Raw genomic sequence first — 27672 nt, forward strand, 5'->3', positions numbered from 1 at the left:
GAAACCAAGGGTTCTCCACATTTATTACAGGGAATGTTGAGCAGTATACACTTCTTGCACTGCAGGAAGGAACTTATGGAGATAAGAGACAATTATTTTGACAAGTTAAAACATTGTTAAAGGCTTGGCTTCAGTTCAGTTCCCCATTTGCACGGACTCAGGCACAAAAGCACCTAATTTTCCAGAATAAATCTGATGCTCTTGAAAGCATTAGCTCAAGACTTTGATGAAAACAAAAGCCTCTTTCATAAGCATCTCTAAAACCATGACTTGTAACCACTTCTCACTTCTGCGGATAATTAAAGGATCTCCCTGTAATCCAGAATATGCTTACGTATCCAGAGGCTTAGAATTAAAACCCCAAAGGAAACAGAAGACCCTTTTATTAAACTGTGCTCACAGAATGAGATTGTCACCAAAGATAACTAACACATGCAGCAACAAAATAGGCTAAAGCAAGCAAAACCATCCTTTTATTTACTTTAATAACGTCAGTCCTCCTGCGAAGATCCCCTTTGCCAGCCAAGTTACCTATATGTTCCTGAGCTGGCTGCTTGCAGCCTTTAATTGGCATAATTGTTTCTGGAAACCAGAAAGATCTGCTGATAGGCTGGGCTGCTGCATTCAGCACTTCCCATGCAGATATTCTACACAATCAGTTACCTTTTAATGCAGCAGCAGCCACGGTAAGCTGACTTTTTTTTTCCATTACATACTAACAGACACCTTTGAGCAGTTGGCAATTGGATGGCCTAACTCACTGACAAAGTTTATTAGGAATCAGTAACTACAGTATGTATGCAACAAGTGCATACATAAACAACAAAGCATACATAAGCAACAAAAAGCAGAGCTTTGAGTTCAGTGTTTCTACCATCCCATGAACACGGAGCACTCAAGTGGCTGAAAGCTCCAGAACAAAGTCAAGAAGTGAGAAGTATGTAGTCTTTTTTTTCCCTAAATGAGTTTCTAAAGGCTTTTGGTTTGTTTCTAAAGCAATAGCTTCAGCAATATTTATTATAATTGCATAGTACCATCTTCCTTTTCCTGTGAGGATACGAAGAACAAGCATAACATCACCTTGAAGAATGCAGCATTAATGTTTCCTTGTGATTCTACAGGATTAATTTCTGAACTTAGAAAACTAGGAACTGGCTTTCCTGCCTCTTCTTCTTGAGAACTGCATTTCAGTATAGCACTGTAATCCCTCCATCCAATAGCCACCAGTACTCCCCTTTAGAACCTCCCCGGGTCTCTAGTTCAATCCTTTCAGCCTCTTGGTGCACAAAGTTTACCTGCAGCTCTCTCTCTTTACCTTTATCCTCCATGCACAAATGAATACCATCAAATCTTTCTGTCTCTCTGCTCACAGAAGACATCTACATGCCAAACCAATTCATAAGGGGGCCAAAAATCACACTGAGATAGCAGCAGTCTTTGCACCTGCCAAGTTAGCAGCATAAAGCTTCACTTGCGTGACTTCTGTACAGCAGCCATATGTATTGCAGAACAGTACTCTAGATTAAAAAAATGGCTTAATTACTTAACATGCTATATTGCAATTATTAAGACAATAATTTGGACTGTCAAGGAAAATTCTCAGATCACAGCATCTTATTACAGTTTAATTATGAACAAAATCTAGCCTTCTCTCTGGATTTATCTGCATTTTGAAAGCCAATCCAAAACCATTACATGTAGGTCACTCCTACAGAGCAGCCACTGGCAATTTAGCACCCAAGTGCTCTCCAACAGTATGCAGTGTTGCACATCAGCTGGTTGGGTATTCTGCTGCAGCAGCCGAGCCTGTGTTGTGTGTTAGAGGCCTCAGCAAATGTGACAATTCTATTGCCTCTAAGTAGATTGCATTTATTTAATGCCAGTGACAACAGGTAGCTATTGAAGTGGATTGCTTTGCCATATTTAAATGCTAGTACAGACAAGTCTTTCTCTAGCTCCGGCTGGTTTTCATGGCTTGATTTTAAGCCAGAACAGTATCGGGGCATACAATACACCAGTAGCATATTTACATAAAAAAACAAAATGTGGTTTTAAGTTTGCATGGCCCAGTATCAATATCAGCTACTGGCTCGTCAAGCATAAAAGCATTTGCAAAAGACAAAGTTTTCATCACCCTACCAGAGGTAACCATGTGAAAAGTCCAAGTCTAGTGGGTGTGTGTCTATTTTTGACAGTGATATTTATTAAGCTGGTTTTTATCTATCTATTCAGCTGGCTGACATCCATCTGCCTCATGTGAACTGTGCGTTTTCAAATGTTACAAGTAGCTAAAAATGATGACTGGATAGTGTTTAGTTGCATTCTTCTATTAACAAAACAGGCAAGAGCTTCTAGAATTAGTCCTGCTGATGTACTTCAGCTTTGCCTGAGGCAAGGATAGGAAAGGTCCCCCTTTCTAGTATGTAATAGTTCAAGTACTGAAAAAATGGTCAGGTATTTTTCATCAGTATTTGCCTAACCAGAAAAGAAACTCTGCTGGAGTACTGCTAACTGTATGCAGCAAGTGTTACTTCAACATTTCAAATAGAGAAGCTTAATTATTTACCCAATATAACAGTTCTACAAATGCATCACTGATGTTACACATGCGACCAAAATCAATTCTAAAAGCTAAAACTTTGCTAGGTGTGGTGTTAATATACATTGGCAGTTTTAACACTTCAGTTCAGAAGGCATCCATTCTTCTAAACCCCACCAAAGTGTATTATTTATGTAAATATTTATTAGATCCATTAAGCACGCTACAGTATGACGTTAATAATCCTCACTGAGAATACACCAGCATAACATATGAATGCAACAAAACCTATATGACATTTTATTACAACTTTTCCAGAAATGATTGTGGCCCACCCAATTCACACACAAGTACTGTAGATTTGTAAAGATTTGTCGTCTTGGTATACTTAGTGTGTAAGAATAGTTTCTTGTTCAATTCCCAAAAATAAATAGAAGCTTTCAATTGAAAGCATTTATTTTCCTAGTTTTCCAAAGTGGAGCCTGGGGAGGAAGATGCTCTAGACTTGTCAACAGTCCACTTTGGTATGTAAAAGCATCTCCTGTCCCACTGTTTGTTCAAATCCAAGAGATGTTTTCTTCCAGTGAAATACGACCGGAGCGCTCCTTTATTTTCAGCAGTTCAGTCTGTTTCCATGGCAGCACTGCGGGATTCCTTAGCCACCATCAGTCGCATGAGCTGACTGTGGAATTTCTCAATCTTCTTTACGTCTTGTGCCTGGTCTGTTCTATACAGCAAGCACTGCAAGAGAAAGTTGCTTAAGATCAGGTTCTGCTTGCACTGATTTTACTCCGCTTACAGCTGCAACAAATTTGTGCTTGAACCAGTGAATCAAAGTACTTCAATGAACATTTGCTGTATGCTGTTCCCATGTGGCAGCAGCAATACCCATCTACCTCCTTTTAAAATGCCTACTGAATTTTCTTTCAAAGGTTCTTCCCTTCTGTTTTGAAAATAGTGAAGCTCATCGTTTATTCATTATCTTCTCTCTCACAGAAGGTGCTAAAACTTGGGCTTTAAATCTGTCTTTAAAGGCACACTTGGTTTAGGTTTAATTTTATCTAGAAAAAGCCAGTTTTTACTGTCCTGGTCTCTATATTCTGAAAGTGTGTTCTGCCTTTAATAGTACTTATACATGCTGCCAGTGACATAAATCAGTATTTCCCACTGAATAGGATCCCCTCCCCTAAGCAAAATCCATTTTGAAGATGGTTCTACTTAGGAAAATAATATCTAATTAAGATAAAGAGGAATTCCTTCATGTGACAAGCCTGTAAATGCAAAAGGAACAAGAACAATATGTTAGTGACTAATCATAAAATGGCTGCTTAGCTTTCACTGCATGAGTAATTTCTTATACCTGCACAGCATCAGCATGACTGTTCAGACCTATCTAACAATTAAAAACAACAATGCTCCATCCTCCAGTGCTCTCAATGCAGCAGCTTTTGCCAGCAATGAAATTCTATTTTAATTCAGAGATGAGCAGTAGAGAAAAGCTTATTTTTTCCTTCAGCTATATTAGTTGTGCACTTAGCAGCAAGGAAACCCCTTGTTTCCTCCCTTTACAAAACAATCAACATAATGGCCTTCCACAACTGGCAGAAGGTACGAAGGCCTACAAATAAAAACAGTTGAAGTTTATAGGTCACAGTCACCAATCTTCCATTATGGAAAACTTCAACTGAGCTGCCTTTTACTTCCCTGTTATCCTCCTTCTCACGATCAGGAGATGCTTCTCAGCCAAACTAAGCCCTGTCAAACCACCAAGAAGTGTCATTACTGGTTGTGCAAGATGTTGTGCATCTTGCCCAGGTGTTAAAAATAGCACTGCCAGACTACTCCTGGGAAGGAAAAATCAGACTCTTCCAGATCTCAGTGTAAGGCATGGGCACATCACTGTTTCTCACTTGGGCTGCACAACAACAATTTGGCTGTAACGTCATTACCACCAGAACTTGCTGCTGGCACGTACTTCTGCGTGTAGACAAATTCTATCTCTACCTTCTGCCCTCTTCTAACCTCTCAAAGTCTTCTAAGCATCCTTCCAGGCTATTTAGAACAAGAGTAGTAAGTAAATGCAGCTCAAGTGCTTTTGAATGCATAACCAATGGTTGTGGTACCATAATATTTCAGAAGATGGGATCTCTGTGCTGCAGATAAATGTCACGTTTCACTGTGGCAACACTCTAGTGTCTCCTCATCACAAAGCAGCAGCTTACCCTACTGATTAAACCTGTCTGCTTTGAGCAAAGTGAAGGGCCCACACTCAGCAGTAAATGTCTGTTTGAAGATGCTTCTGAAACACTTCAGCAGAAAGTACCAATGTAGTTCCATGAAGATGAATGTCTGTAATGCTCAAGTATCTTTTTCTGTAGGATCCTAAAATAATTATGGGGAGACCTATAAAGAACACTGAAGTGTTTGTTAGAGCTTCTTGTGGACCACGCAGAGCTGAACTGCAGAGGTCAGCTTCAGTCACAGAAGGAAACCAGGGAAACCCGAGCAAAATAAGGTTTTAGAAAACTGTCAGGTACTCAAGACAAAGGCTAAGAGCCCATACTTGCAAAAAGCAAATACTTGAAGTCCAGCAAGCCCTGAGAGAATGTTCTGTACTTACAGCTACATCATCTGTTACTTTGATACAGAGGTTCCCGTCACAGTGGCGATATTTGAGAACAACTCGCACCTGAAACAACAAGCATTTTAACAATTAATATCTAAATTACTTGCTATAGAATGTATCTGAGGGAAGAGTGCCCAAGTTCAGACTGCCTTGTATTAGAATTCTGCACTGCTTCAGTTTCACTGCCTCTCAGTGGACCCCAGTCCCGCTGGCTGTTAACCTTACAGACAAGATGGTTTGGAAGTTAAATCAGCACATTTCCTTGCCTAACATGCTAAACAGTACTACAATAGCCATCAGGCATGCTACAAACCACACTAAATACAGCAGTGATGTGTGCAGGGACTTCAGTGACAGGTAAATAGGTGACAAGAGTCCTGTCAATGTAAGACACTCTCTCACCATATATCACACACAAGGAAAACTAAATAGAAGCTTGTTTTGTAGATAAGAAACGCTTAGGAAAACAGTTGTGTGTGAAGACTTGAAAAGGCCTTACTGAGTGGGATAAACTCAGCATTACTACTTTTCTTATACAGTATCTAATTATGTATTAGGTGAGTATTATGTAAATGTTCTACTTCCAGTCACTACAGTTAATTCAGTAGCTACATTAAAGCCTTACAGGCAGACTTGAATCATCCTAATGCTTTTACAAGTGGAGAGGGGAGACATAACAAAACACTTTTAGAGTAATTAAAAAAAAAAACAAACAAAAACAGACTGAAGAGAGCAGTTTCAAATTGCTTTCAGGACTCAACAAGGCTAGGCTTGAAGTCAGGAAGCAAGCATTCCACTTCTTGCTAAAAACAGCTCCTACCACAGGAACTTGCCCTGAGATTCAACCTATCTGCAGCCTTTCTGTGTTCTCCAGTAACTAAAGTACTCAACCACTGTGATAAAAATCAACTCCCTCAGCAACTGGCTGAGCAATGAATGCTTCCTGCTGAATGCAGAACTGATCAAGGGGACTTCTATTGTTTCTGATCTCAGCTGGCATTAGTATCTATAAACAAAGCAACTTGTGCTTTTGAGAACATTCTGAACTAAGACAACCCATGCTATAAACAGGTCTCTGTTGACCTATGATATGGTCAACAATCACCATGACTACAAAATGTGTTTTGAGATTCTGTCTCTGTGAGAGATCTCTTCACAGATTTACCTTTCTTGTTCAAGAAAGCCTTCTGACCACAACACTTGTGTAACTACATCTCTCAACCAGGCAGGCCCTGAAGCACAACAGAGGCTGTTACAGACATGGGTTAGGTAACTTGCTCACACTAAGACAAGACAACTTGCTATCCAAACTATCCAAACTCACCTGCTCCCCAAAAACACAGACCTGCCTCCCACAGTTCTTAGTTTTTTGATAGGTGCAATTACATACAAAAGCTTCTCAGGCAAGTTAAAGGAGAGTACTCCAACTGTGACTCTGGAGCCTACGTAAACTCTTTTGTAAATAACCAAGTTCACAGCCATGGCTGAGTGTGAAGGAAGAGAGTGCCTTTGAGGTCCCTTATGAAAAGAGGGAAAGCAGCTCCTGGCTGCAGCTACAACCTTTCCAAAATCTTAATTTAACTGGATATTGCAAAGCATAATATAACGAATTATTCTGTTTGGTTTCTTATCAGTAGGTAGGAGGCAATTGCTCAAGAAGTGGTTAATAATGCTAATGGCAGACATACATCCAGATCTGGGACACCCAGCACAAGAAATTAGTGGAACTTCTGTTCTGCCTAGAGAAGGTTCTGGGAGGGAGACCTCATTGTGGCCCTCCAATACTTAAAGGGAGCTTATAATCAGAATGAAAATTAACTTTTTATGTAGGTAGATAGAAATTGAATGAGGGGGAACAGTTTTAGACTAAAAGAGGGGAGATTTAGTTTAGATGTCAGGGAGAAGTTTTTCACTGAGGATGGTGTAGCACTGGCACAACTGCCCAGAGAAGCTGGGGATGCTGCATCCCTGGAGGAGCTTGAGGCCAGGCTGGATGGGGCCCTGGGCAGCCTGAGCTGGTGAGGGGGGCAGCCCTGCCCATGGTTGGGGTTGAGACTGAATGGGCTTTAAGGTCCCTTTCAATTAATGCTATTCCGTAATTCTCTGATATTACTTCTGGTGAACAAAACTAAGCCTTTCTTACTGGTGTTTTCTTAGGCTTGTGAGTCCTGTTACCTTCTGTATGGCTTTTTGGCTGAAGTGTTTTTAATGATTCTGAACATGAAAAGTGTTTTTAATGTTTGCACAAACTGAAGAAAAAGGTTACTGGAAACAAAAAGCGATCATATATTAAGAAGTTAATTCCTTGAGCAATTATTTGCCAGGAAACAAAGCCCTTCCATCCTGAAGCGATGCTGTGGGCAACAATGTGACACGGGAGCTAACCAATGCTTTCTTTTGGCGGGTTGGTCTGGATCTCCAGAGGTCCCTACCAACAACTCTGTGATTCTTTTAATTCAAACAGATATGGCCTCATGTGTTGTAAGCTAGCTTACAACATAATTTCATTCAAGAGAACTGCTTTGATCCCAGTTCCAGGATGTCACAGTGCACCTGCTGTACGGAGGTACCCACAGGTCAGCACACCCACGAGTTCTGAGATGAGGCCCTCGCGGTCCCTACGTGTCACGGGTAACGCGGTTCCCTACACAAGTTACACGGAAACTCGGTTCTGCTTCTCGGAGAATGACGATGATGTGTCAGCACGGAGTTCCCTTGCTACCGCTCCATTTTTATCCTTGAAGGCCACCAGAATTAAACCCAGGGAAATCCTCTCCTCCGCCTCACGCAGAGCGGGCACGGCGCCGGCGGGCACAGAGCCCGGAGCGGCCGGCCTTACGGCCCTGCTTCCCTCACCGAGCGGCTGAAGGACACGGCGGCGAGAGCCGCAGATGCGCCACGTTACTCGAGGCCTTCCTCGGGAGTCGGAGGCCCGTCCCACCCGCCAGGCCTACTCAGCCCGGCGGTGCCGCCACCCACCTTCATGGGATCGGCGAGGTAGAGCTTCTCCGCGGCGCGAGTGAACTCCTCCCAGGCCTGGTAGTGCGGCATGGCGGGGCCGACACGGCGACTCGCTGCCCGCCGCTACGCTTCGTTCCGCTCCTCCCGGCGCCGGCAAGATGGCGCCGTAGGCGGGCACCGCCTCACCGCGAAAGGACGCCTCCCATTGGCCGGCGGGAAGCGGCTGCCCAATCACGAAGTGCGTGACTCAGAGATTGCGGCCCGGCCAGGATAGCGCAGTCAACACAGCGACCCCGCCGGGAGCGGCGGGCTGCGGAAAGGCTGACGCTGGTGGCGGCACCGCCTTCTCCGAGGGTTCCCCGGTTCGAGTCCCGCGGCAGCCCGACGTTGGGCGCTCCGTGGGGGCCGTTCCCTCGCTGGCTGACGGGATCCGGCCGTGAGGGAGTGCGTGTGGCCCGGTCACTGGTACCCATGGAGGAGTGTGGGAACTGGGCATTAGCTCCAGCCTAGCGTGTGAGCAGTGCCACAAACAGCGAAATTAAAGGGAAAATATGGGCATGGTGTTTGCTGGTAGTTTTGCTGTCATGCTGCTTGAGAACCCACCTTCAGAAACGTGTCGACTTCCAGATCAACAGCTCTTATCAAAGGCGATAGAGAGATTGGCAGAGTCTGAACCAGCTCTCCAAACACAGAACCTACCCTGGAGGGAACGCTCCTCTGTCATCTTACATCTGGGGCAGCCATTTATAACTGCAGGGTAGGACTTGCTTTAGGTTTTATAGACAAGAAGGGCTGTAGGTATGTGACAGTGAAAGGTGTGGGAGGTGCAAACCCTGTAACACAACCCAGCGTTTCACAGAGCCGTGGCACACCAAGTTTGGAAGCTGGCTTTCAAATCAGACACGGATCTTTTCTTTCTGCAGGAGGAATCCCAGGTTTGCATTGTCTAATTGGGAGCAGCTTTGGGTTGGTTTTTAGAGGATTTTCATCTTAATGCAAATGTTCAAGATCCTCTGTACATTCTTCAACACGAGAGCTGGCTTAAGAGCTTGTCAGTGCTTGGTTATTGGCCTCATCATCCATGATTTCTTCAGTTAAGCCACTGACAGAGAATGGTTGAGGAAAACACCATGTTTTGGTATTTCTTTTTTCTTAACCAACATAATTTCCGAGATCCAGTTTAGGATGTAGCTTCTAGAATTCTCATCTTTAGAGATGGCGAACTGAGGCAGCCAGGACAAGAAACTGAGAGAGGGATTTCTTCATTGCCTTATCTCTGAAGGAAACGTGGTGTGTCCCTCTGACAGCAGACACACGGTGTGACGTGTGGTTCTACATAGCGTGTTCTTGGCTGCAGGCTTTAAGGATTTCCTGCTCTCTGCCACTGCCACCTATGGCCCCACACTTGTGCTGCCACAGCTGTTTGTGACTCCGAGCTGGGGATCAAACCAATGACCTCAAATGGATTAAAAGCAGCACCATTTTTAGTAACACATTTTTTTTAGTCGAGATCGGTTCATTTTTCCAGGTGACTCTATGACCGTATGGACTGTTGTGCTGACGTAGCTGTTGCCACCAAAAAAAGGTGCATTTTCAAGACAGGATGTGGGAATTCCTACTGTTTTTGCTGGCTTGGCACCAAAAGCAGGGGGTTGTATGTGAACACCCCAGCTCTCCTGGAAGAGAAGCTGTTTGCTGAAATCTCAACAATTAGAAAGATAGATAGGCTATTTCCAAAACTCAGTGAGTATCTGAAAGCAGGAGCTGGCGTGCTGCTCCTCTGCGTTCTCATGTTGACTGAAGAACAGAACATTTTCCTGACATGTTTGAAAAGTCACGCAGACCGTTGCAGTTATTCATCTGTGAGTTGTATTTTATGTGCGTCCAAAACTGTATTTTTCAAGTGAGTTCTGGCGAATGCAGTAATAGTAGAGATCTTTCAATGGGCTTTTTGTTTGGTGAAATAAAAAGAGCAGTTGTTTATCGCTGTGTGAAATATTTGATATTTAGCCAATAATAATTTAGCAGTTAGAAAGAATTCTGCTAAAACACACTTACTTATCTTGCTTACTTTTCTTGAGCTCCTGCTTTCTTTCATGCAAGGAATCATTCCAGCAGGCCAGTGGCTATTCTGTCACTAAGTGAAATTTAGAATGCTACAAAACCTCACTGACCCTTTCCTCAGTCTCCTTTTATATCCTTGCTATATCCCCTAGGCCACCTTAGATAATGTCTTCTTAGCTTGGATTTAAGGCCATAAAGAACTATGAAGCAATAATATAAGTACTTGCATGATGAAGATTTTTCGTGTGGTTTTCCCTCGGGCCTTTCCCCCTCATCCAACGCGTATATACATGATGAATGATCTCTCTTTGATCATGCTTCTACATGTATTGCCACTGCAAGTCCTGCTCTGTGTAGTTATGTTCAGGCACCTGGATTCCACATGGAAAGGTCGTTATTTTTTTTACATAGTGTCTTCCTTTGCATAAAGGGAAAAAAACAAACAAACAAACCTGAAAGAAAACAGTAGAAAAAAACCTTGCACTGTGTCTTAAAATATCATCAACTGAGATCTTGTGTCTTGAGTTTAGAAAGATCATGGAAACTGTAGCTGCTCAGCATTGCTCAGGGCTCAATGTTTTGTTCCTGTTTGTTCATTAATGCTTTTATTGAGTCTAAAGCAGGTGCTGTACTACTATTGGCAAGTGTATTTTTTCAAGTAAGTGTATAGAACTCATTAAAACAGTTCCCTATCACCATAGCATACTGCTGGTGGTTTTTTTCCAGCTGCAAGTAGCTTTGTATAGAACACTGTGTGTTATCATGATAAATGATGGTTGCGATGGAAAACAACAGGACAAACTCTGATCTCAGGTGGGTTGGGCTTTTTGTTTTTTCTTTTTTTCATATCTGTAACAGTTTAATTAAGAACAAAAGTTGGTGCTGAGATGATGATGATGCTGTTCTTGGAACAAGAGCAACATAAAGTCAGTGGAGGTATACAGATCTAAAAAAAGTTCTAATAAGGAGTTGGTTACGAGGCAATTATTCCTGCCAGGAATGCTTAATGCTTTAAGGAGATACAGTCAGTTCTTTCAAAATACCTTCCCGTGGTGAAATTAAAGGAAAAGCATGGGCATGGTGATCACACATTCCATTCTTGTGTGTGTATGTTCTAAAACGGCTTGGGATTTGTACTGATGCAAGCTTTAATTATACGGGCTTATTTAAGTGCAAAAGGATGCAGATAGATCTCGAGGACAGGAAGCTCAGCAGTCTTTGACATCTCATTGGTTTCTGAGCCTCGGTACCCCTGAGAACTGAGTCTGCAGTCAGAAGCAGTTGATGCTTCTGGATGGGTTATAACATGCCAAACTGAGCTACAGCTTTTTCATTCTGCAGCTCTTGAAGGAGCACAAAACACACTGCTGCTTTCTATGGGTTTTAAACAGCTTGGTTAATGGTTTTGCCAGGCTGAACAGCATATGATTAATTACATCAGTGCTAATTTCCTACCTTTCTTGTACATAAGCATTTAATCAAGTGATTCAGACTCATCTTGTCCTAACAACAACATAATTAAATATTGGTGTAACTGAGCAGAAGTATGGCTTATGGCAATGAAGGCTGTATGGGGATGACAGGATTCTGGGCTGTTGTTCACGAATCTATGTTCCCGTCACAGCAACTAGCCAGGATGAGACCTGAATGCCCATTAATTTCCTTCCTTTTTCCCCAGTGACCTTATTTCTGAGAAAGGAAACACACTCCAAACAAATCCCTGGGTCACTGGGGAATCGGTAGCCTTGGCCGTACCATCGTCTGTGTTTGCCATACATTTTAGCCGTAGCATTCCCCACGGCAGCATTATCTGCTAGTTTGCTCTAACCATTTGAAAAAAGACACTGGGCATTTAATATGGTTTAGTCTAATCTTGCTCTATCTTAGGGTGTTTATATAGGTACGTGTCAATAGCCATTGCATGAGCCAGAGGGCTGTCCCTACGTATGTCCGTGTTGCCATCCTGGCCTTAATAGAAACTGCTGTTTCATTTTTGTATGCTGTTCTGATGCAGTTCTTGTTAAGTTCTTTGTTTCTGATAGCTAGAAAGATATATCCCTTCCTGTTAAGTGGTCAGTTTTACTCCCCTCAGCATAATAGTGCATTTAAATTAATGTCTTGTTATGCAAGAGACATATGTTGGAGAGCAGACTGTATCTTGTCATAACGTTGACTGTTGAGATTTGAGAATGAAATAGCAGTCCTCACGATGGCCTTCAGGGTAAAGAGGAGCACATCTGGTAGACAGCTCATGGACCAATATGTCAAACAGGAAGCAGACAGGCACTCAGCGCTAGCTACTCAGATTTCATGTCGTCATTACATGAAGTTTCTGTGCATGCTTAGGATTGGGTTAGATCATCAGTTTGTACAGACTAGAGGTGCACTGATTTCTTATGTTAATCTTTAAATAGAGACATTTTCTACTCGATAGATGTGTCTGAAGTCTAATTTACCAGTGATGTTCATGCTGCCGTGGCTGATAGAATTGAATAGTACAATCAATGGAATGGACAGGCCATATTAGATGCTTATGGCGATACCTTCCGAAGTCATCTGGACCAAAATGACTGCATAGGTGGTAAAAGAACTGTAGGTACTTCTAACTACATTGATTTCTAAGACTAAGCTACGTCTCAGCCCATAAGATGTTTGAGTACCATAAGATTATTTGAGCATCCTCGTGAGTTAGCTGTGTTGGTAAAAGGGGTCGGTAGGCCCAGCCACCTGTCATTGCCTTTTCCCAGGAATTAATGCCCTCTCCCAATCTGTTTACAGAGATGCTTGTTGTGAGTGCCCCTTAACCCACTTCAATCAAACTAGGTTAGCAAAAACCTCCCACTTAATCCATTTAAGCTAAGTCTGGCTCAGGTTGACCAAAAGTAGGTTAGGGGGTGCCCACACGAGCCTCTGCAGGCAGAGCTGAAGAGGTGGTGATTTCCACAGGAAGAAATAGGATGAGCTGAGCCGGGGAAGTGGATCTGAATCAGCAGCTTCTTCTATCCCCTCAGCTGTGGCGGAAGAGGATGGAGCGGGGCCTGCTCCACACACAGGGCTGCGCTGGGCCGCTCAGCAGGCAGCACGACATCTGAAGCTGCAGTAGCACAGCTGTTATCCCATACACCCATTCTCATCATCACAACAGTAAAAAAAAAAAAAAAAAAAAAAAGCTTTGTGAAGAGCAGCTGTTGCCTAGAGCGCAGAGCAAAGCCTCTGCGAGCTCCTGCACTTCCACTGAGTGTTGGTTCTTGGTCGAGAGTTGGTGCAGGTGGAGCTCACAATTGAGTTTGACAAAGTGTCAGAGTAGATGCTCAGTATTGGCATTGCCAGTTCCTAAAACAACCACAGGCATGCACATTGCTCCTCTGATGCCTACAGTATGGCAGCTTCCGATAGAATATATCTGATACAGAGCTTGTGTAGCTGTCAGGCTTGCAGGCCCACATAGAGCATATGCAAAAGCTGGGATCTGAGCTGGAAGTGCTTCCGTACTTCCAACATATGGTGTTGCTGTTACGATCCCTGTCAAGGAAATAGCAAGCATTTACCTGGCCCATCAACAGGCTTTAGTCTGCAGGGAAATTTTAACTTCAAATCTCTAAGTCTAGCATTTTCATAACATTTGGAGATGTTGAAAATAGGAAAGGGGAGCTCGGTAGGGTATAGGTGTGGGAGCAGGGAGAATGTTGTATAAATGATACGTCAGGGCTGTGACTTTGTACCAAAGGGCTCGTTCCTCACAAGATTTGAAGTGTGTCCTGACCACTGCATCCTTGATAAAGTATTTTCCTCTCTACATTAGCAACTTTTATTATTATTATTATTGTTATCACCCAAATCAAATAAGTCAAAATCCAAGCGATCTACTTTAGGAATGAATTAGAAAGCATCTGCTTCTTTCATGAGGCAGAATTTTAGGGGTTGCACAGGTGTCAGAAACATGTATGAAAGGATTGTGAGTGAATGAGGAAATACCTACTGCTCTCTTCGTTTTAGGGTGGAGAGGAAGATGAGAGGCCTGCAGGAAACTCACAGCCTGGTGCTGACGCTCCCTCCCCATCTCCCAGCCTGCTACCTCCTGCTGGATGGGAGGAATGGGAGCTGGGAATGGTAGCTGCATGTTTTCTGAGGAATCTCTATACCAGATCTCTATTTATCAGGATTCAGCCAATCAGTGTCCCCTCTAAGCGGCACAAAGAGATGAGGCAAGGCAGCGCATCTGCTCATACATATTTCAAATCCTTTATTCTTTTTTTTTTTCACAGGCCTGTTTTCATTTTTCTTCTAAAACAGTTACAGTAAATCTCAGTGCCCTAAAGCAAACTCGTCTTCTACACAGTTTACTCTTGTTGACTTAAAAACAAGAATCATGAGGAAGATTTGCCAGCCTAGCATTTGCCATGCAAAATTTACATGCAGCTGCTTTGAACTAAATTCCCAGCAGAAGTGAGAGGATTTTGAGGCTTCCAGATCTTAGCAGGCTGGTGCTTTTTGCAGACAGAAATCTGTATGATATATACTTCTCTAGAGATCCCTCCCTGCCAGCTAGGACTGTACTATCCTGCTCCAATCCCAGGGAGACATATTATCGGCTTATGGGAGGGGATGCTTCTGGACCAAGAAAGTTAATTAGCTTTGCTTGGGAATGCCTTCAACTGAAGTAACTGATTATATTCTTGAGGGGAGGAAAATTCTTATCTTTAGAGCTGAAAACAGCAAAAACATGCAAATCTGTGCAAGTCTTGATGCCCATTTCTCGTCTGTGGGGCAGCACTCTTCTCACACGCAGGGCACATTTTCCAGCAGTTCTGCAGTTGTTGTATATTGAATCATAAATCTAGTCTTACAGATGGAGAAAATGCCCAGGAGTGTTTGAAGGCTGTTTTCAAATCAGGTGTTGATGATTTCAAGTAAGATAGTCCTACCTGCCTGAATCCACTCCTCACAGTAGCTGAGAATCTGTTGACACTGATAGTGGTTTTTTTGGTAACGAAACCATGATCTAATCCAGGATCAGTGGTAAACAGGTGGTTAGCTGTTTAGGCATGTAAGGTAGCTAAGGCAATCAAGGTAGTGTAGTCCACTGACTTTTCCAGCATTGGCACAAGCGACCTCTTCACTCTTCAGTGGCAATGCTGACTTCAGCGTGTGGAAGCTCTTCTCCTTAGGAGCAAGATCAATTAAGTGCCCCATAAATCTTCTTATGTATTCCATTCATTCCTCAGAGAAGTATCATGAGGGTTAATTATTTCTCTGCTCTGACTCAGACAGTGATTTCGTGCCAGAGGATTCTGGCAGTAAGTATAATCCTAGTGATACCCTCTGTGAGGAAACCATTGTTAACAATGTTGATGAGGAAGCGCTAATGGAAGCTGAACCGGAGCCTGATATAGAAATCGAGAGACCTAAGGCAAACAAAGGGAAGAGGTTGGAAACCTTGCTGTTTGCTGCCTTCCGTAGCACATCTTGTGAAAAATAACTCATTGTCTCCTTCCCCGTTCCCTCCCCACCCAAACGCAGACTGCAGAATGCCTCTCCTCAGGCTGAGCTGTGCTGGAGGGAGGGAGATGTGCTGCATCGTTCCCTTAGGAAGCTGTGCAGCAAGGAGCAGGTTTCACACAGACCAAGTGTCTCTTCAGCAAAGCTGGGCTGCCAGGCAGGGGCTGAGTCCCCTGTCCTGCCCACATTCTGGAGCGAGGCATGGTCAGGCAGCACCGTGAATTGTAAATACATTAGCCACGTTACTCCATTAAGGACTAGTGCTGTGGAGCTAGAGGTTTTATGAATAAAGCACATGTTCAGCTCTGTTCTTCTCTATTAGTATTTTGCAAATGCATGATGAGGGACCAGCGATGTCTGCCTGCTGACAGCTGTGCCATGAGGGGCAAAAGGGCTCTCTGTGCGAGTAAGCAGAGGTAGGTACAGCCTAGCCTGTAAAATTTCCATTGTCCCAAAGAGATTATTTTCCTCTCCTACCCTCCTGTGGTTTCTGAGGCCCAGTTTAAATGCATACAATGACATAGTGTAGATAGCTATTTTCCATACATGGCATTGGTTGTTCAGCAGGAATCATTCATTGCTTTAAGGCAGTACTGGAAGGGATTCTCTTCTACACTCTAAAAGAGAAGTGGGCAGGATTATCTTGGGTCACATCCTTCTTCTATTAGTCAAACGGTGAAACCAGACATCTGAGTTGTTTCAGTCTGTGACCTTACCCTGTGCTTCCTGACAGATCTCACAGCTTTTCTGTTGTCTCTAGTTTATATGCAGGATTTTTCAGTCCCTCTGGCAATCTGCATTCCTTCTTGAGCTTTTCCTAGCATCTTGGGCCTGTGGGAGATCACAACCTTGCCTCGGTTCCTATGTGTCTGCATAGCTAACCACTTCACTAATTCAATGCCTTTCTCTGGACCCCCACCTTAGAGGTATTCGTGGCCTTCTCCAGTGTTTCTTGATGCTATTCAACATACCCAACAGCCTTTCAACTTGCATTCCTCTTGGGGGCCTCCAGAAACAGAACAGTAGTCTCTAATGTTTCTGGACACTGTGGCCCTTTATAACAACCAGCAGTTTACACATTTGTCATTCAACTCACAATCTGTTTTGCTGTTTCTGGCATCTTACGGTTGCTCTCTCATTCTCTAACATGCTTAACCTTCTTTAGGCTCAGCAGCTGCTCCCAGAAGGTTCCTAAGGCTGGGGAGCTTTTCAGATTCTCCCTCATGCACTTCAGCAACGAATGTCATTAGCTCAGGTTTCTCTTTCTTTCCCGTTTCACGTTATAATACGTTTGTTCCTTGGCGTGTTTCTAAGTACTTCTGCATTTTCCTTTAACATTCCATGATCTCCTGCAGAACGTGTTACTCCCCATTAAATATGGACGCTCTGTGACTTTATTATTTCAAACATCCTTGTAAGCTATACCCTGCAGTTGTAGCCTGTCTTCATCAGACTGCATTCAGCAACACTCCCTTGTTACTGAATTCCCCAGACAGCTGACTGCCTTCTGTCCCCAGTAGTTCTCAGCCTTCTCTGTTTTTTATCATCATCCTGGGGCCCAGTGCTTACATTTTGTAACACTGTGAGGCTTTCTCAGACAGCTCCGTCGTGGTAACATCTCCTCTGGTTTGCTGTATCACCACAAGACCTTTCTTGACATACATCCCTTGTTCAACATCTGTGATGTCCTGCAGCACTACGCAGACTTTGCCTACATCCTCAGCAACTCTCATGGTTCTCTGATGTCCCCTGGCTGCTAGCTGGCCCTGTTTGATTTTCTCCAGCTGAACCACAGCTCTCTCGAGATATCCCTCTCTGTATCATCTACGATCTTCACAGGCACCTCTGGCTCACTAATGGTTATTTCCACATTTATATAAAGTTTGACTCAGGACATTTGCACTCATCTGGAAGTGCTAACAATCATGCAGATAAAAACGACTCCATTGTAAAGCAGCAACATTTTTTTTAGCAACATTTTTTTTTTTTTTTTAAGGAAAGCACACGGCTGTCTCAGGGAATTCTGAGAGCAGGACACTGTTACAGCATTTCCAGAAATGTGCATTGTCAGACTGAGTCTCTTCCTTAAACTACTAAGCAAGGTGTCTTAGGTACTGTATCACAGTGAGCTTACTCAGTGTGTAAGGACCCTGTAAAGAGTAAGACTGGCAGAATGCTGAAAATTTGACCCATGATTGCAGTGCCTTTGCTTCTCTTTAATAAGATGGATATGATCTTCTGATGCAAATCAATCAAGTCATATTTTTACAATACTTGAAATATTTGGATGATGGGTACTATAGAAATGCAGACTTTTGCTGTTCTTCTGTTAGACATCTCTACCCATAATAATCAATACGAGCATCCTGAGTTGGCCCTGGTAAGGCAATTTTTACAAAACCTATTTGATGCTCAAAGTTTCCAAACAAGGAGAAAGAATAATTTTGAACATGATGAAGCTGTGGAATTGGCTTCACTCTGATATCACCCCTCTTGAAAATATCTGAGCGTGAAATAATACTAATTGCATTTCTTATTAGCTATTCGTGTAGTAGCATCACCATCGCTGTACTCATCTCTCTTGGTGTAATGTAAGCTAACTGTATCCGTTCTACATGGACATCATTACAAAGTGGATTTTTCTTCATAAACATTTGAGCTCTCCATCACGTTTCTGTACTTTGACTCTCTCCTCATCCCCGGTGCTTTGATTCCAGTAAGAATCCTAAAGTGAGTTTGTTCTTGTAGTTTGTCATGTGCAAACATGCACACTCATTCCTGGTTTCCACTCATAACGACTACAAAAAGAATCCACGTGCCATAAACTTTACAGTGGTGCGTTACAGTTTTACTTAGTTCCTTAGTCAACCCTGCTTTTAGTTATTCCCAGCATTGAGTGCCCTGTTTAACTATGTAAGGGTACGTGCTTGTGTGCTTACTTTATTTCTTTTGCTGCTTAAGTTCTAAAGCAGTCAACAGTACTTTAAATATGGATTTATTACTGCTTGTGTACCAGTGAACTGCAAGGGAGGAGAATGTTACTGGGAACAGTGGGGTCATTTTCTTTCTGCACGAAAGCTCTGTTTAGCAGAAGGGGAAGAAACCGAACCTGACGCCAGCTATTTTTGCACTAGCCAAGTCCCGTCATCAAAACTGCACAGGAACTGTGCTACCTTAACTCTGCAGTAGGGTAAAATCTGCTTAAGATTGCAGATGTGTGCTTCCATAGACCTCTGGTCCATCCCTTTCCTTCCCTTTCTCCCCTCTCCTCAGCCCCTTCTGGGACAAGGGCAGAAGCCATCCCCACCAGGTGGATGCCATCAGGTGAGCTCTGGGATGGTCACTCTGTGACCGTTCTGCAGAAGCCAATTCAGCACCTGATCCGCATTCAGTCACAGCATAGCTGGGTTTGTTTTTTTTTTATTGTGAAAGCTGAGCTGGACATGGTAGCTTTTAAAACCTGGAAGATTTTGGAGAAAGAGAGAAGCAACACATGCTGAATATAGTTTCTGTCGCTCTTGCATTGGGTGGATGTTTGTTTTCCCATTTTTTCCTTGTAGGAATTTCTCTGGAGTGAAGGATTTCCTTGTGAGTGCTGAGGGGCATGGCTGGCTTCTTTCCAGGTACAGGCTGTCATTGTAGCACAGAGACTGGAGAATAACCATAGAATAACTTGGGATCGAGTAGACCTCCAGAGATAATTTGCTCCAAACTCCACTCCAACCAGCACCAATTATATAAGACTGCTCTTTGATAATCCATCTAAGATAGATGGCCCGTGGAGAAAACAAAGCCTTTGGGTTTACATTAGAAAAACATGTCTTAAACTTCTCATGAGCATAAACCTCTCCTGAATCATTTGTCTTCCCAAGAATTTCCCGAGCGCAGCACTTCTTCCTGAGCAGCTAACCACCTCTGACCGACAGCAGCAGCTCAGATTCCTCCAAGGTGAGGGAGTTGGAATTAATTGTAATGAACTCGCTTGCAGTGCGAATGTGTTCCTTGCCTTGGCAGCACTGCACTGCAGTGAGCAGCTAGATGATCTTGCATAAGTGCTTACAGCCAGCGCTCATGGCCACAGCCCGGAGGAAATGGGCATCGCCTAGTAAGCAGTTTTTTCACTCTCTTCTTTCTATACTCCATATTCTTGCTGTGATTGACCTCAGTTTATGGTTTATACTTAAGAAAGAAAAATATTTTCTTCTATCTTAAATATGACTATTTGAATCCTCTTGCATTGGAAAGTACATTCTGAGCTGCCTATGGTTAAGCACAGGGTTGAAGGAGGGTGTTAGCAAGCAGGTTGAGCCACGGCTTGTTGCAAAATTAAGTTTTTTATTTGTCTTGCTTCGTAATTTGCCTCGTGGTTGAAATAGCAGCATTACCTCTAGCAGTGCTCATTCTGCCTTTAGCCTCTCTATTGATACTGCTAACAATGTGAGCCATCTATTTTTGTGAGCGCCTTGTGACAACCGGCTCAAGTGACACGAGGCACCAAACGCATCTAGGCGAGGCTCAGAATAATAATGTACAGCAAGAAGTCTCCATGTTCAAATAGCAACTGCAGGTTAATCTGGACCGAGTGTTTGTCCTTCAGCTTCTGGTCTGCATGACAGCTATTCACTTGAAATAGCATTTCAGTGGGGGAAAAAAAGAAAAAGGAAGATGTCCCTCATGACAGTGCTTTCAGCCAACCTTTGGAAGGCATTGGTTTACCCTTAACAGGAAAGGTGCAGCCTCTCTGAAGGACCCATCTCATCCGTCTTTGGTACCCGTGATGTTATGAAGCAGTTTGGAGAAGTGCAGAATGACTGCTCTGAATGCAGCTGAAGTGGAGGAGTGTTAAGGAGAGCTAGGTATAATTACCTGAGCTGGAGCTCAGCCAGCACGGTGCTGATCTGCGGAACAGGAAAGTCCTGACTCTGCACAAGGGATCCAGGCAGATTTGAAAGAAACTGCAATAACACAGGTGGGATTTGAGTATCTGGGAAGGTATTTGAGAGTGAATGAACCCCCAGCTATGACCTACCGGGAGCGTGACAGGAAACAAAGCAGCTAGATCAAGAACAGAGGAGTATAACGGCAGTATATGTGGCACAGGCTGCCTTATACGCAGTCAGCGCTACCTGATAAAACTGTAAGCATTTAAGAGAACTAAATTCTTGGAGTTCATTTAACCCTCTACCCAATCCGAATGACATGAGCACAGAGGAAAACAAGACAAGTTATCTCTCTTTTGCCCTTAAATAGCGATGAATAAGAACTGAGTCAGAGCTGAAAATTATGGTGCGTCCTTAAGGTAACACCAGGTTAATTAGCCATCATAAAAGGAGAGCTTGTGCAGGAGGAAGGATTTCTCCCTGCTGGGACACTCCTTGACTGAGGAGACCTGGTCTTACCTGGAAGGATGTTACCTTTACCTCCATAGTCCTTAAAGGGCAGTTATTCTACCACTTAGCCACAAACTCCAGGCTGCTTCAGCACTGAGCAAGCTTTTCATTTCTCCTTCATTGAAACCAAGCCTTCGCAAATCAGAAAACTGATACAAGCGACAGAAGGATGATAAGGGGTTTGCTGCCAGCCGCGGTTCATTTTAAGGTCCTCCTCTGCTTTTCGTTGTGTTTGCTGGGAGCTAAACGTGTACTCAGGTGGCTGCCATTGATCTGATTGTCCGCAAAGCTTTTCGGTGCTTCTGAACTTTCTCTTTCAGGCATTCTAAATGGTTCATCAGTTTTGTCAAAAAAAAAAAAAAAAAGGAAGAAAAGTGATTTAAAAAGGAATGCAAATGGAAACGTGGAGAGCCGGTGGATGGGAGCAGGGAAGGTGGCTCGGAAAGCAATGTGAAAAACAAGGAAATGAAATGAGGGCCTGACAGGAAAGTGGGGCGTGAAGAAATCCAAGCAGGACAGCAGAAGGGGTTTGAAACTCTGCCTTTTTCTCACTGGAAGGTTTTCTCTTTTCTTACTTTCTCTGAGCTCTTTTTTTCCCCCCTTCAGCTCATTTGTTTTATGCCAAGAGGCTTATTTGTCTTTCCTGGCTTATTGGTGGTGTATCTGGATTTAACCGCCATGATAAATCAGCTCCTCCAAAGACTGAGATCTCAGCATGCAAATGAGGATGGATTTTCAGCTAATTTAAACTGATACACATCTGATGAAGCAACGTTCAGCCACGTGGAATTCCAGTGCTTGAGCAAATGCATAACAATGAACATGATTCCCCGTCAACGTGTCAGAAAAAGCCATCGTCTGCTTCTTCCAAAGAGATTATTTTCCATTTGAAGCACACACCTATAAATGTCTGCATTACGCAGTTTAGAAAGGTTAAGCATGGAAAGGTGTTATGCTGACACATAGGCTCCAAGGGCTTGTCTTCTACTGAGCGTATTACTTTTGCAAAGCAGTAAACCTTTCATTATTTTTATCAGCCCGAATGTGTTGTCCGAATTGTGTTTGATTTGCTTTCCGAGTACCGTGTGTGCTTACTCTGCTTTAGCCGACAAATGTGAGCCAGGGTCAGATTGCAAGCTCAGACAATAGTCTGCATTTCTCAGCACCTTGCAGGATTTGGCCTTTCAATGGTATTTTTTCCCCCTATTTATTATTGAACACAGAACGAGAGTGCCGTGGAATGGATTTGTCTTGGTCGCTGTTCTAATATAAGTGGCTTGGACTCTGCAAAATACATTTTAAAGGCAGCTTTGCTTCTGATCTTAGGAAAAGAACTGATGGGATTTGGTTCAGCACCGCTACTTTAAAACAAAAAAAGAGATAATTAGAATCCAAGTTTCAGTCGTGCTGCCTTAGAAAGCGAAACAAAATCAGTAACAATCCGAAATCGTGCCCCTTTTGCTTCTTCTCGCTGTAGCAGAGAATGCCCAGTTCCCTCAAACGTTTCTTAGTGGTGAGGAATGAGCTGGCAGGAAGGACCTCAGCCACACCTCAGTTCCTTCGTGGAAAGCCTGGTTGCCTACTTTAACTCACCTCGATTGGATTTGCGACTGGATTTGCACTGCTTTGAGGTGGAAGCGTGGCCTTCCTGCCGGGTACCCTGCTGAGAGCCTCCATGAGAGGGATGGAGCAGCCAGGGGCATTTGGTGCTCCCCAGCAATGCTCATCCGTCGGGGATGAGGGTGACACCTGCGTGGCAACAGTAAGGTAGGCCAGAATGGGGGCAGGGCCTTGAACAGCAAAGCCAATGAGGATATGTATGTGTGGGAATAACAGAATGTTTTAGGATCCAAAGAAAAAAATCATGTGGTGAATGAAGTGATAATTTATTGCAGAGCTACAGTTCAAAAGCAGTATCTGCTGTGAAGTGGCTCACCGATTTCAGACCAGGTCCTGGTAGGATGTCGATGCTGATCAGGCTACAGGTTCTCAGCATGGCATGGAGCGGGCTGTTGTGGACAAGGCTGGCTCTGTCCTGGCCAGAGCCATCATGCTGGGCAGTGAGAGCTGCAAGGATGAGGGCCGAGCAACCTGCAGACGCTGAGTTATAAAATCACCTTTCAGGCGGCAAGTGGGACGAATAACCAAGACAAGCAGAAAAAGATTTGTGTTTTTATTGTTTTATACCCAAGGTTCAAGTGCCACACCAGTGGTGCTTCAGCCTTCTGTTATCTCTGAGTACAGGAGAACTGCAGCTGGAATAAAAGTGCAAGGGCTAGGCTGAATCTACCACCTGCTGCTAGTGTAACAAGCATTAAACATCTGAGGCCTGATGCTGAGCTCCAGGCAGGGCGCCTCTGACTAACTGGTGTTCCTTCTTGCCCTTCAGTCCAGCTGGAGACCCAATGTTTAGGCATGTATTTTCTCAGTTTGTTATTCAGCTTATTCCTGGCTACGAGCTAAATACATTTGTCCAGCAAACTGCGTGCAATTGCTCCAGGAACTGCTGAGCTCCCGTCTTTTTGTTGTGCTGCTGAAAATCAAATTACATAGGTCTAGCAACAAAGCTATAATTAGGGTCAATGGAAAACTGCGGGTAGGGTAATACTGTGGATTCTGCAATTTTTGCCATGTTGCTCCATAACAGGGCAGAACCTGGTAGTTTTATTGCTCCACAGCGCATTAACGCTGTCAGTAAAATGTCCCCTGCTTCCTGCAGTGGAACCGGCCCTTCAGCAAGCGCATTGCCTGGGCTGGCCTCAATCTGTGGTAATCTACCGGTGTGGCCCAACTGCGCTCCTCCTGAAGTCGATGGCAAAGCTCCTATTCGTTTCAGCAGGAGCTGGGCAGGTCTAGGCAGAGAAAATAGGAATGGATCGGGAAGATGATAGAGCAGAGCTGACAGGAAAAGAAAGCAGGCTATCGTGTTTCATTATAATCTCTGCAGTTATCACTGGATTTCATACTGATACCACCAGGAGCTTTGTTCATAGATTAAAATTATGTTGTAACTAATATTTAATCAGTACTTTTTTTTCTTCCTTCTCCATCACAGGAAGAAAATGTCTTCTCTAGGCTACTGCCACTCCTGCCTCTGGGTTCCTCTTCTTCCTCCTCTCTTTTTTCCTCAGCTTTTCCATCATCCTCTCAATCACATCCTTCTTTCATCCATTTCCAGATCTTGCTTCTTGGTGGGCTTCTTCCTCTCCCCCTCTACCATTCCAGCCTCCAGATAATCAGCTGTCGACTCACTAAATACTGACTGCATCGTACCATTGCTGGCCCTCTCAGGCAGGAGAGGTTCAGCTCTTGAGATCATTCTTCGAGGATGTCAGCAAACTCGGGTAAATGTCGTAAGACTGATGTCACGGTTGGAAGGCTGCCCACAAATGGTTTTTATCAATATTTCTTTAAAAAGAATAAAGTTTGAGCTCTTGTGACTGTAGAGGTGGTCTGAATATGTCATATGGGTTTAAATAATTTCAAAGATAATGTGATTTCCAAGATTCATTCCTCATGACAGAAGAGGAAAATAAGAATGAAAATGGAAAAGGACAAAAAGAAAGAGCTAATTGTGGGGGAAAAGCGCGGAAGTAGAAATGGAAAGAAAAACAGCCATGGAGAAGGGTGAGAAATACAGAGTGCTCACTTCTTTTTTTTACTGAAAAGTGTGAAACTAAATGAAAGAAAAGAAACAAAAGCCTAAAGATTGTAGGAAAAGAAAAAAAAAAAAAAGAAGAAAGACAAGTGAGATAAGCTGGAGATTGGGACTGAATTCAATTCCAGCCCTGCAGAGAAAAGTTCCAGCTATTGAATTACGGTCTAGATTCTTTAGATTGCAGCGTTGTAAGTGAATAGATTGGCTCTCTTCTGTGCTTACACAACACCCCCCGACTTCGGGCCTACCACCACACGAAGGCTTACTGATGCTAAGAATAAAAGGTTGAAGTAATTCCTATGCACTGGATGACTCGGAGGAACCTCTGCATGAAGTGGCAGAAATAAAGACCGTATTAAAATGCAAGTGGTCAAAGCAGATGAGCAATGGTTGCAAGGTCAACGTCAATTCCTACCCAGCTCCTTGTCACATAGCACAAATTTAATCTGAGCTTGTCCATTCTTGACTGAACAAATGCAAAACGATTTTCAGAGGTTTGGCCAAATTGAGAGGCTCACTGTATGGACAGCAAAATGTACCTCCTTGATGCCAGCATTACTGATCCCTTCATACTTTAGATTAAGGATATACTAGGATTTCCTACATATATATATATTTTATATATATATATATATATATATATATATATATGTTAAATTTTAAAGGCAAAGTGGTATCTTTTTCTCCTAAGTTGGTTACTTTGGCTAGAATTTTCCAAAAATATTGAGATGATGTCAATATCCTGAACTACAATAATATAACGCTTAATACCTGCCAATGTTCTAAGTAGCTGAAAACAGTGACTTATAAGGAAAACTAAAAACCTCAGCTACAGAAAGCCTAGTGTTCCTGATCCATAATGTCACAATGTACACTTACTTCATAAATTCCAGCCAAAGAGCACAGTTCACCCTAAATGCATTTGCCCTCTCTCGGCCTGCTGTGAGGGTGAGGTTACCACAAGGTACACAGCAGCAGGGCTCGGGACATGGGAGGAGGCATTCAGAACCCCACATGGGAAGCAGGAGAGAGCAGCAGACCCTGTGGTATCTTGGATGCCAGTTTCATGCTTAATGCCATCATTCTCTCCCTGCTGGTTTCATGAATTAGCAGGAACTGAAGTGTAGTGTGTACATTCCAGTTGTGCCAGGGAATGCAGCCATCAGCAAGGTCTCCCTGTGACATACATTGCGCAGACGCACACTATTATTTTCCCAAAGGCTTTCACGACTCGGGACTCCATTTACTGTTGTATCACTTATGCCAGCAATCGATTCATGCATGACAGAGCCCAGCCTACTCAGAGATCCTGAAGACTTGGAGGATCGTGGCTTAAAAGATTAAGTTAAAAATTAACTCGTGGCAGCTTTTGCTGAATTCACCTCACCAGCTGATTTATCATCTAGCACAGGACCGTGGCTGTCTTTGATTTATGTCCAAAACAGAAGAGTGGTTTTTTCCAGCTGTTGTGACATCCCAAGGCTATGCATGTGTACATAAAATGTATGTAAAGGAGAGGAGCTCTGTTTTCCAAGTGTGAAAGGGAAACAATTCTGACTCAGAGCATACGTCATCAGCATCCCTTGCCCTTTGTTCCCAAACATGGTAAGGAGCAATAGAGCAGTTTGTGGGCTACAACATGACATCATGCAAGAATGCACAGCTCTCATTTTTTTATGCATATATGTATATAACAATCTCAGTGGAGCATCTAAAGAATTAAGGGTTATGAAATATCAGGCAACAGCAACATCTAAAAGGTAAATGACACAGCGGATAGGAATCTCCCTTCAAATCGCACAGCACATGCAACCATTCTGGTCTGTGACAACTACACCACTAGAGTTTTTTCCATGTTTATCCAAAGTAGCTTAGTAAGCATATCATGCATTCCATTCACTGAGCGTGTGTACAAAAATACAGGGTATGATGACCCTAAGCAGCATCTGTAGTGCCTGCAAGCTTGTCAGAAAAGAGAATGGCTGATGTTGCTGCTGCTGTAAACTATTTCAATGAGTTTTTATAACAGAAGTGGTAGAAATAGCTCCCATTCAACTGCGGCTATGCAGCTGTTACTTCAGTGGAGCTGTACCTCTGTCACTTTGTTATAAAAAGGTAAGAGCTGTGCTCCTGCTCTGTGAGCTAATGAGAAAAGGTTGTCAAGAATGGCACAAGGCACATGTATTATTTTCAGTTTAGAACGAATCCATTTATCTTTTGTGTTTGCTAAAAAGGGCGATTTCAGGGTTTTTCTGGTGACTGGAAAAAAGTGTAATGCAAGATGCAGGCTTCCTTCTGTCCCATATGTCTTAAGTATACAAAGCTTTTTTTAGAGAATAGCTTTCTTTCAGGGCGAACTAGCTCTTACTAAAAATAATCCTTATGAGATCAGATAAAATGAGAGGAATGTTGCTGGCACATACTGGTACCTTATTTACAAAAAAAAAAAAAAAAAAAAAAAAGAAGAAGAAGAAAGAAAGAAAGAAAAAATGGCTAAATCAACCTAACCCGTGCCTGTAGTACAAGGAAGGAGCTGAAGAACTGTCCCCATTGCGCAGGATCTTGGTTGAAGGCCGAGAGCTATTTTGGTTGCTGTGGTCTGCGGGCATGGAGATGTAAAGCAGGAGGAACAAGGCCAGCACAAACAACCCCACCCACCCTAACCCCATGGGACCGGCTGCAGAGATGAGCATGGCCATGTGCTGGAGATCTCTCAATGCATGGGGATGATCCATGCATCCTTCTGAGGCCTGGGCCTTCCATCTCACGTGACTGTGAATTTGCTTTAACCACAACCACAAAGCACAACAGGATCCCTTAGGTAAGTAGGGCCTCAGTTTGAATCTAAAATCCATAAGCTTCCAGTTATGTGCACAGAGGTCATTCTCCCTCCAGTAGGTCTTGGGGCTGTGTGCTGTATGAAAGCGAACCTGAG

The 27672-nt window shown here is 43.4% G+C and overlaps 2 protein-coding genes and 1 long non-coding RNA gene across 13 annotated transcripts in view; 2 read left to right on the forward strand and 1 right to left on the reverse strand.

The window, feature by feature from the left end:
• SRP9 (signal recognition particle 9) lies at positions 1 to 8281 on the reverse strand. Its single transcript, NM_001097536.2, has 3 exons — positions 8145 to 8281; positions 5160 to 5228; positions 1 to 3280 (listed from the first exon to the last, which is right to left on the reverse strand). Exons 1-3 carry the CDS (start codon positions 8214 to 8216, stop codon positions 3161 to 3163), a joined length of 261 nt encoding a protein of 86 aa, NP_001091005.1. The 5' UTR covers positions 8217 to 8281; the 3' UTR covers positions 1 to 3160.
• ENAH (ENAH actin regulator) overlaps positions 1 to 27672 on the forward strand; it is a 131836-nt gene that overhangs the window by 3611 nt on the left and 100553 nt on the right. The gene's annotated exons all lie outside the window — the stretch shown is intronic.
• LOC107052962 overlaps positions 6093 to 27672 on the forward strand; it is a 29134-nt gene continuing 7554 nt past the window's right edge. For 4 of the 6 annotated variants that reach the window (XR_006938975.1, XR_006938974.1, XR_006938977.1 and 1 more), the window contains exon 1: positions 6093 to 27558. This is a non-coding gene — a long non-coding RNA (uncharacterized LOC107052962). The remainder of the gene's footprint in view (positions 27559 to 27672) is intronic. The other 2 variants (XR_006938976.1, XR_006938973.1) reach the window with 2 other exon arrangements.

This window comes from Gallus gallus, chromosome 3 (assembly GCF_016699485.2).
Source record: "Gallus gallus isolate bGalGal1 chromosome 3, bGalGal1.mat.broiler.GRCg7b, whole genome shotgun sequence".
NCBI lineage: Eukaryota > Metazoa > Chordata > Aves > Galliformes > Phasianidae > Gallus > Gallus gallus.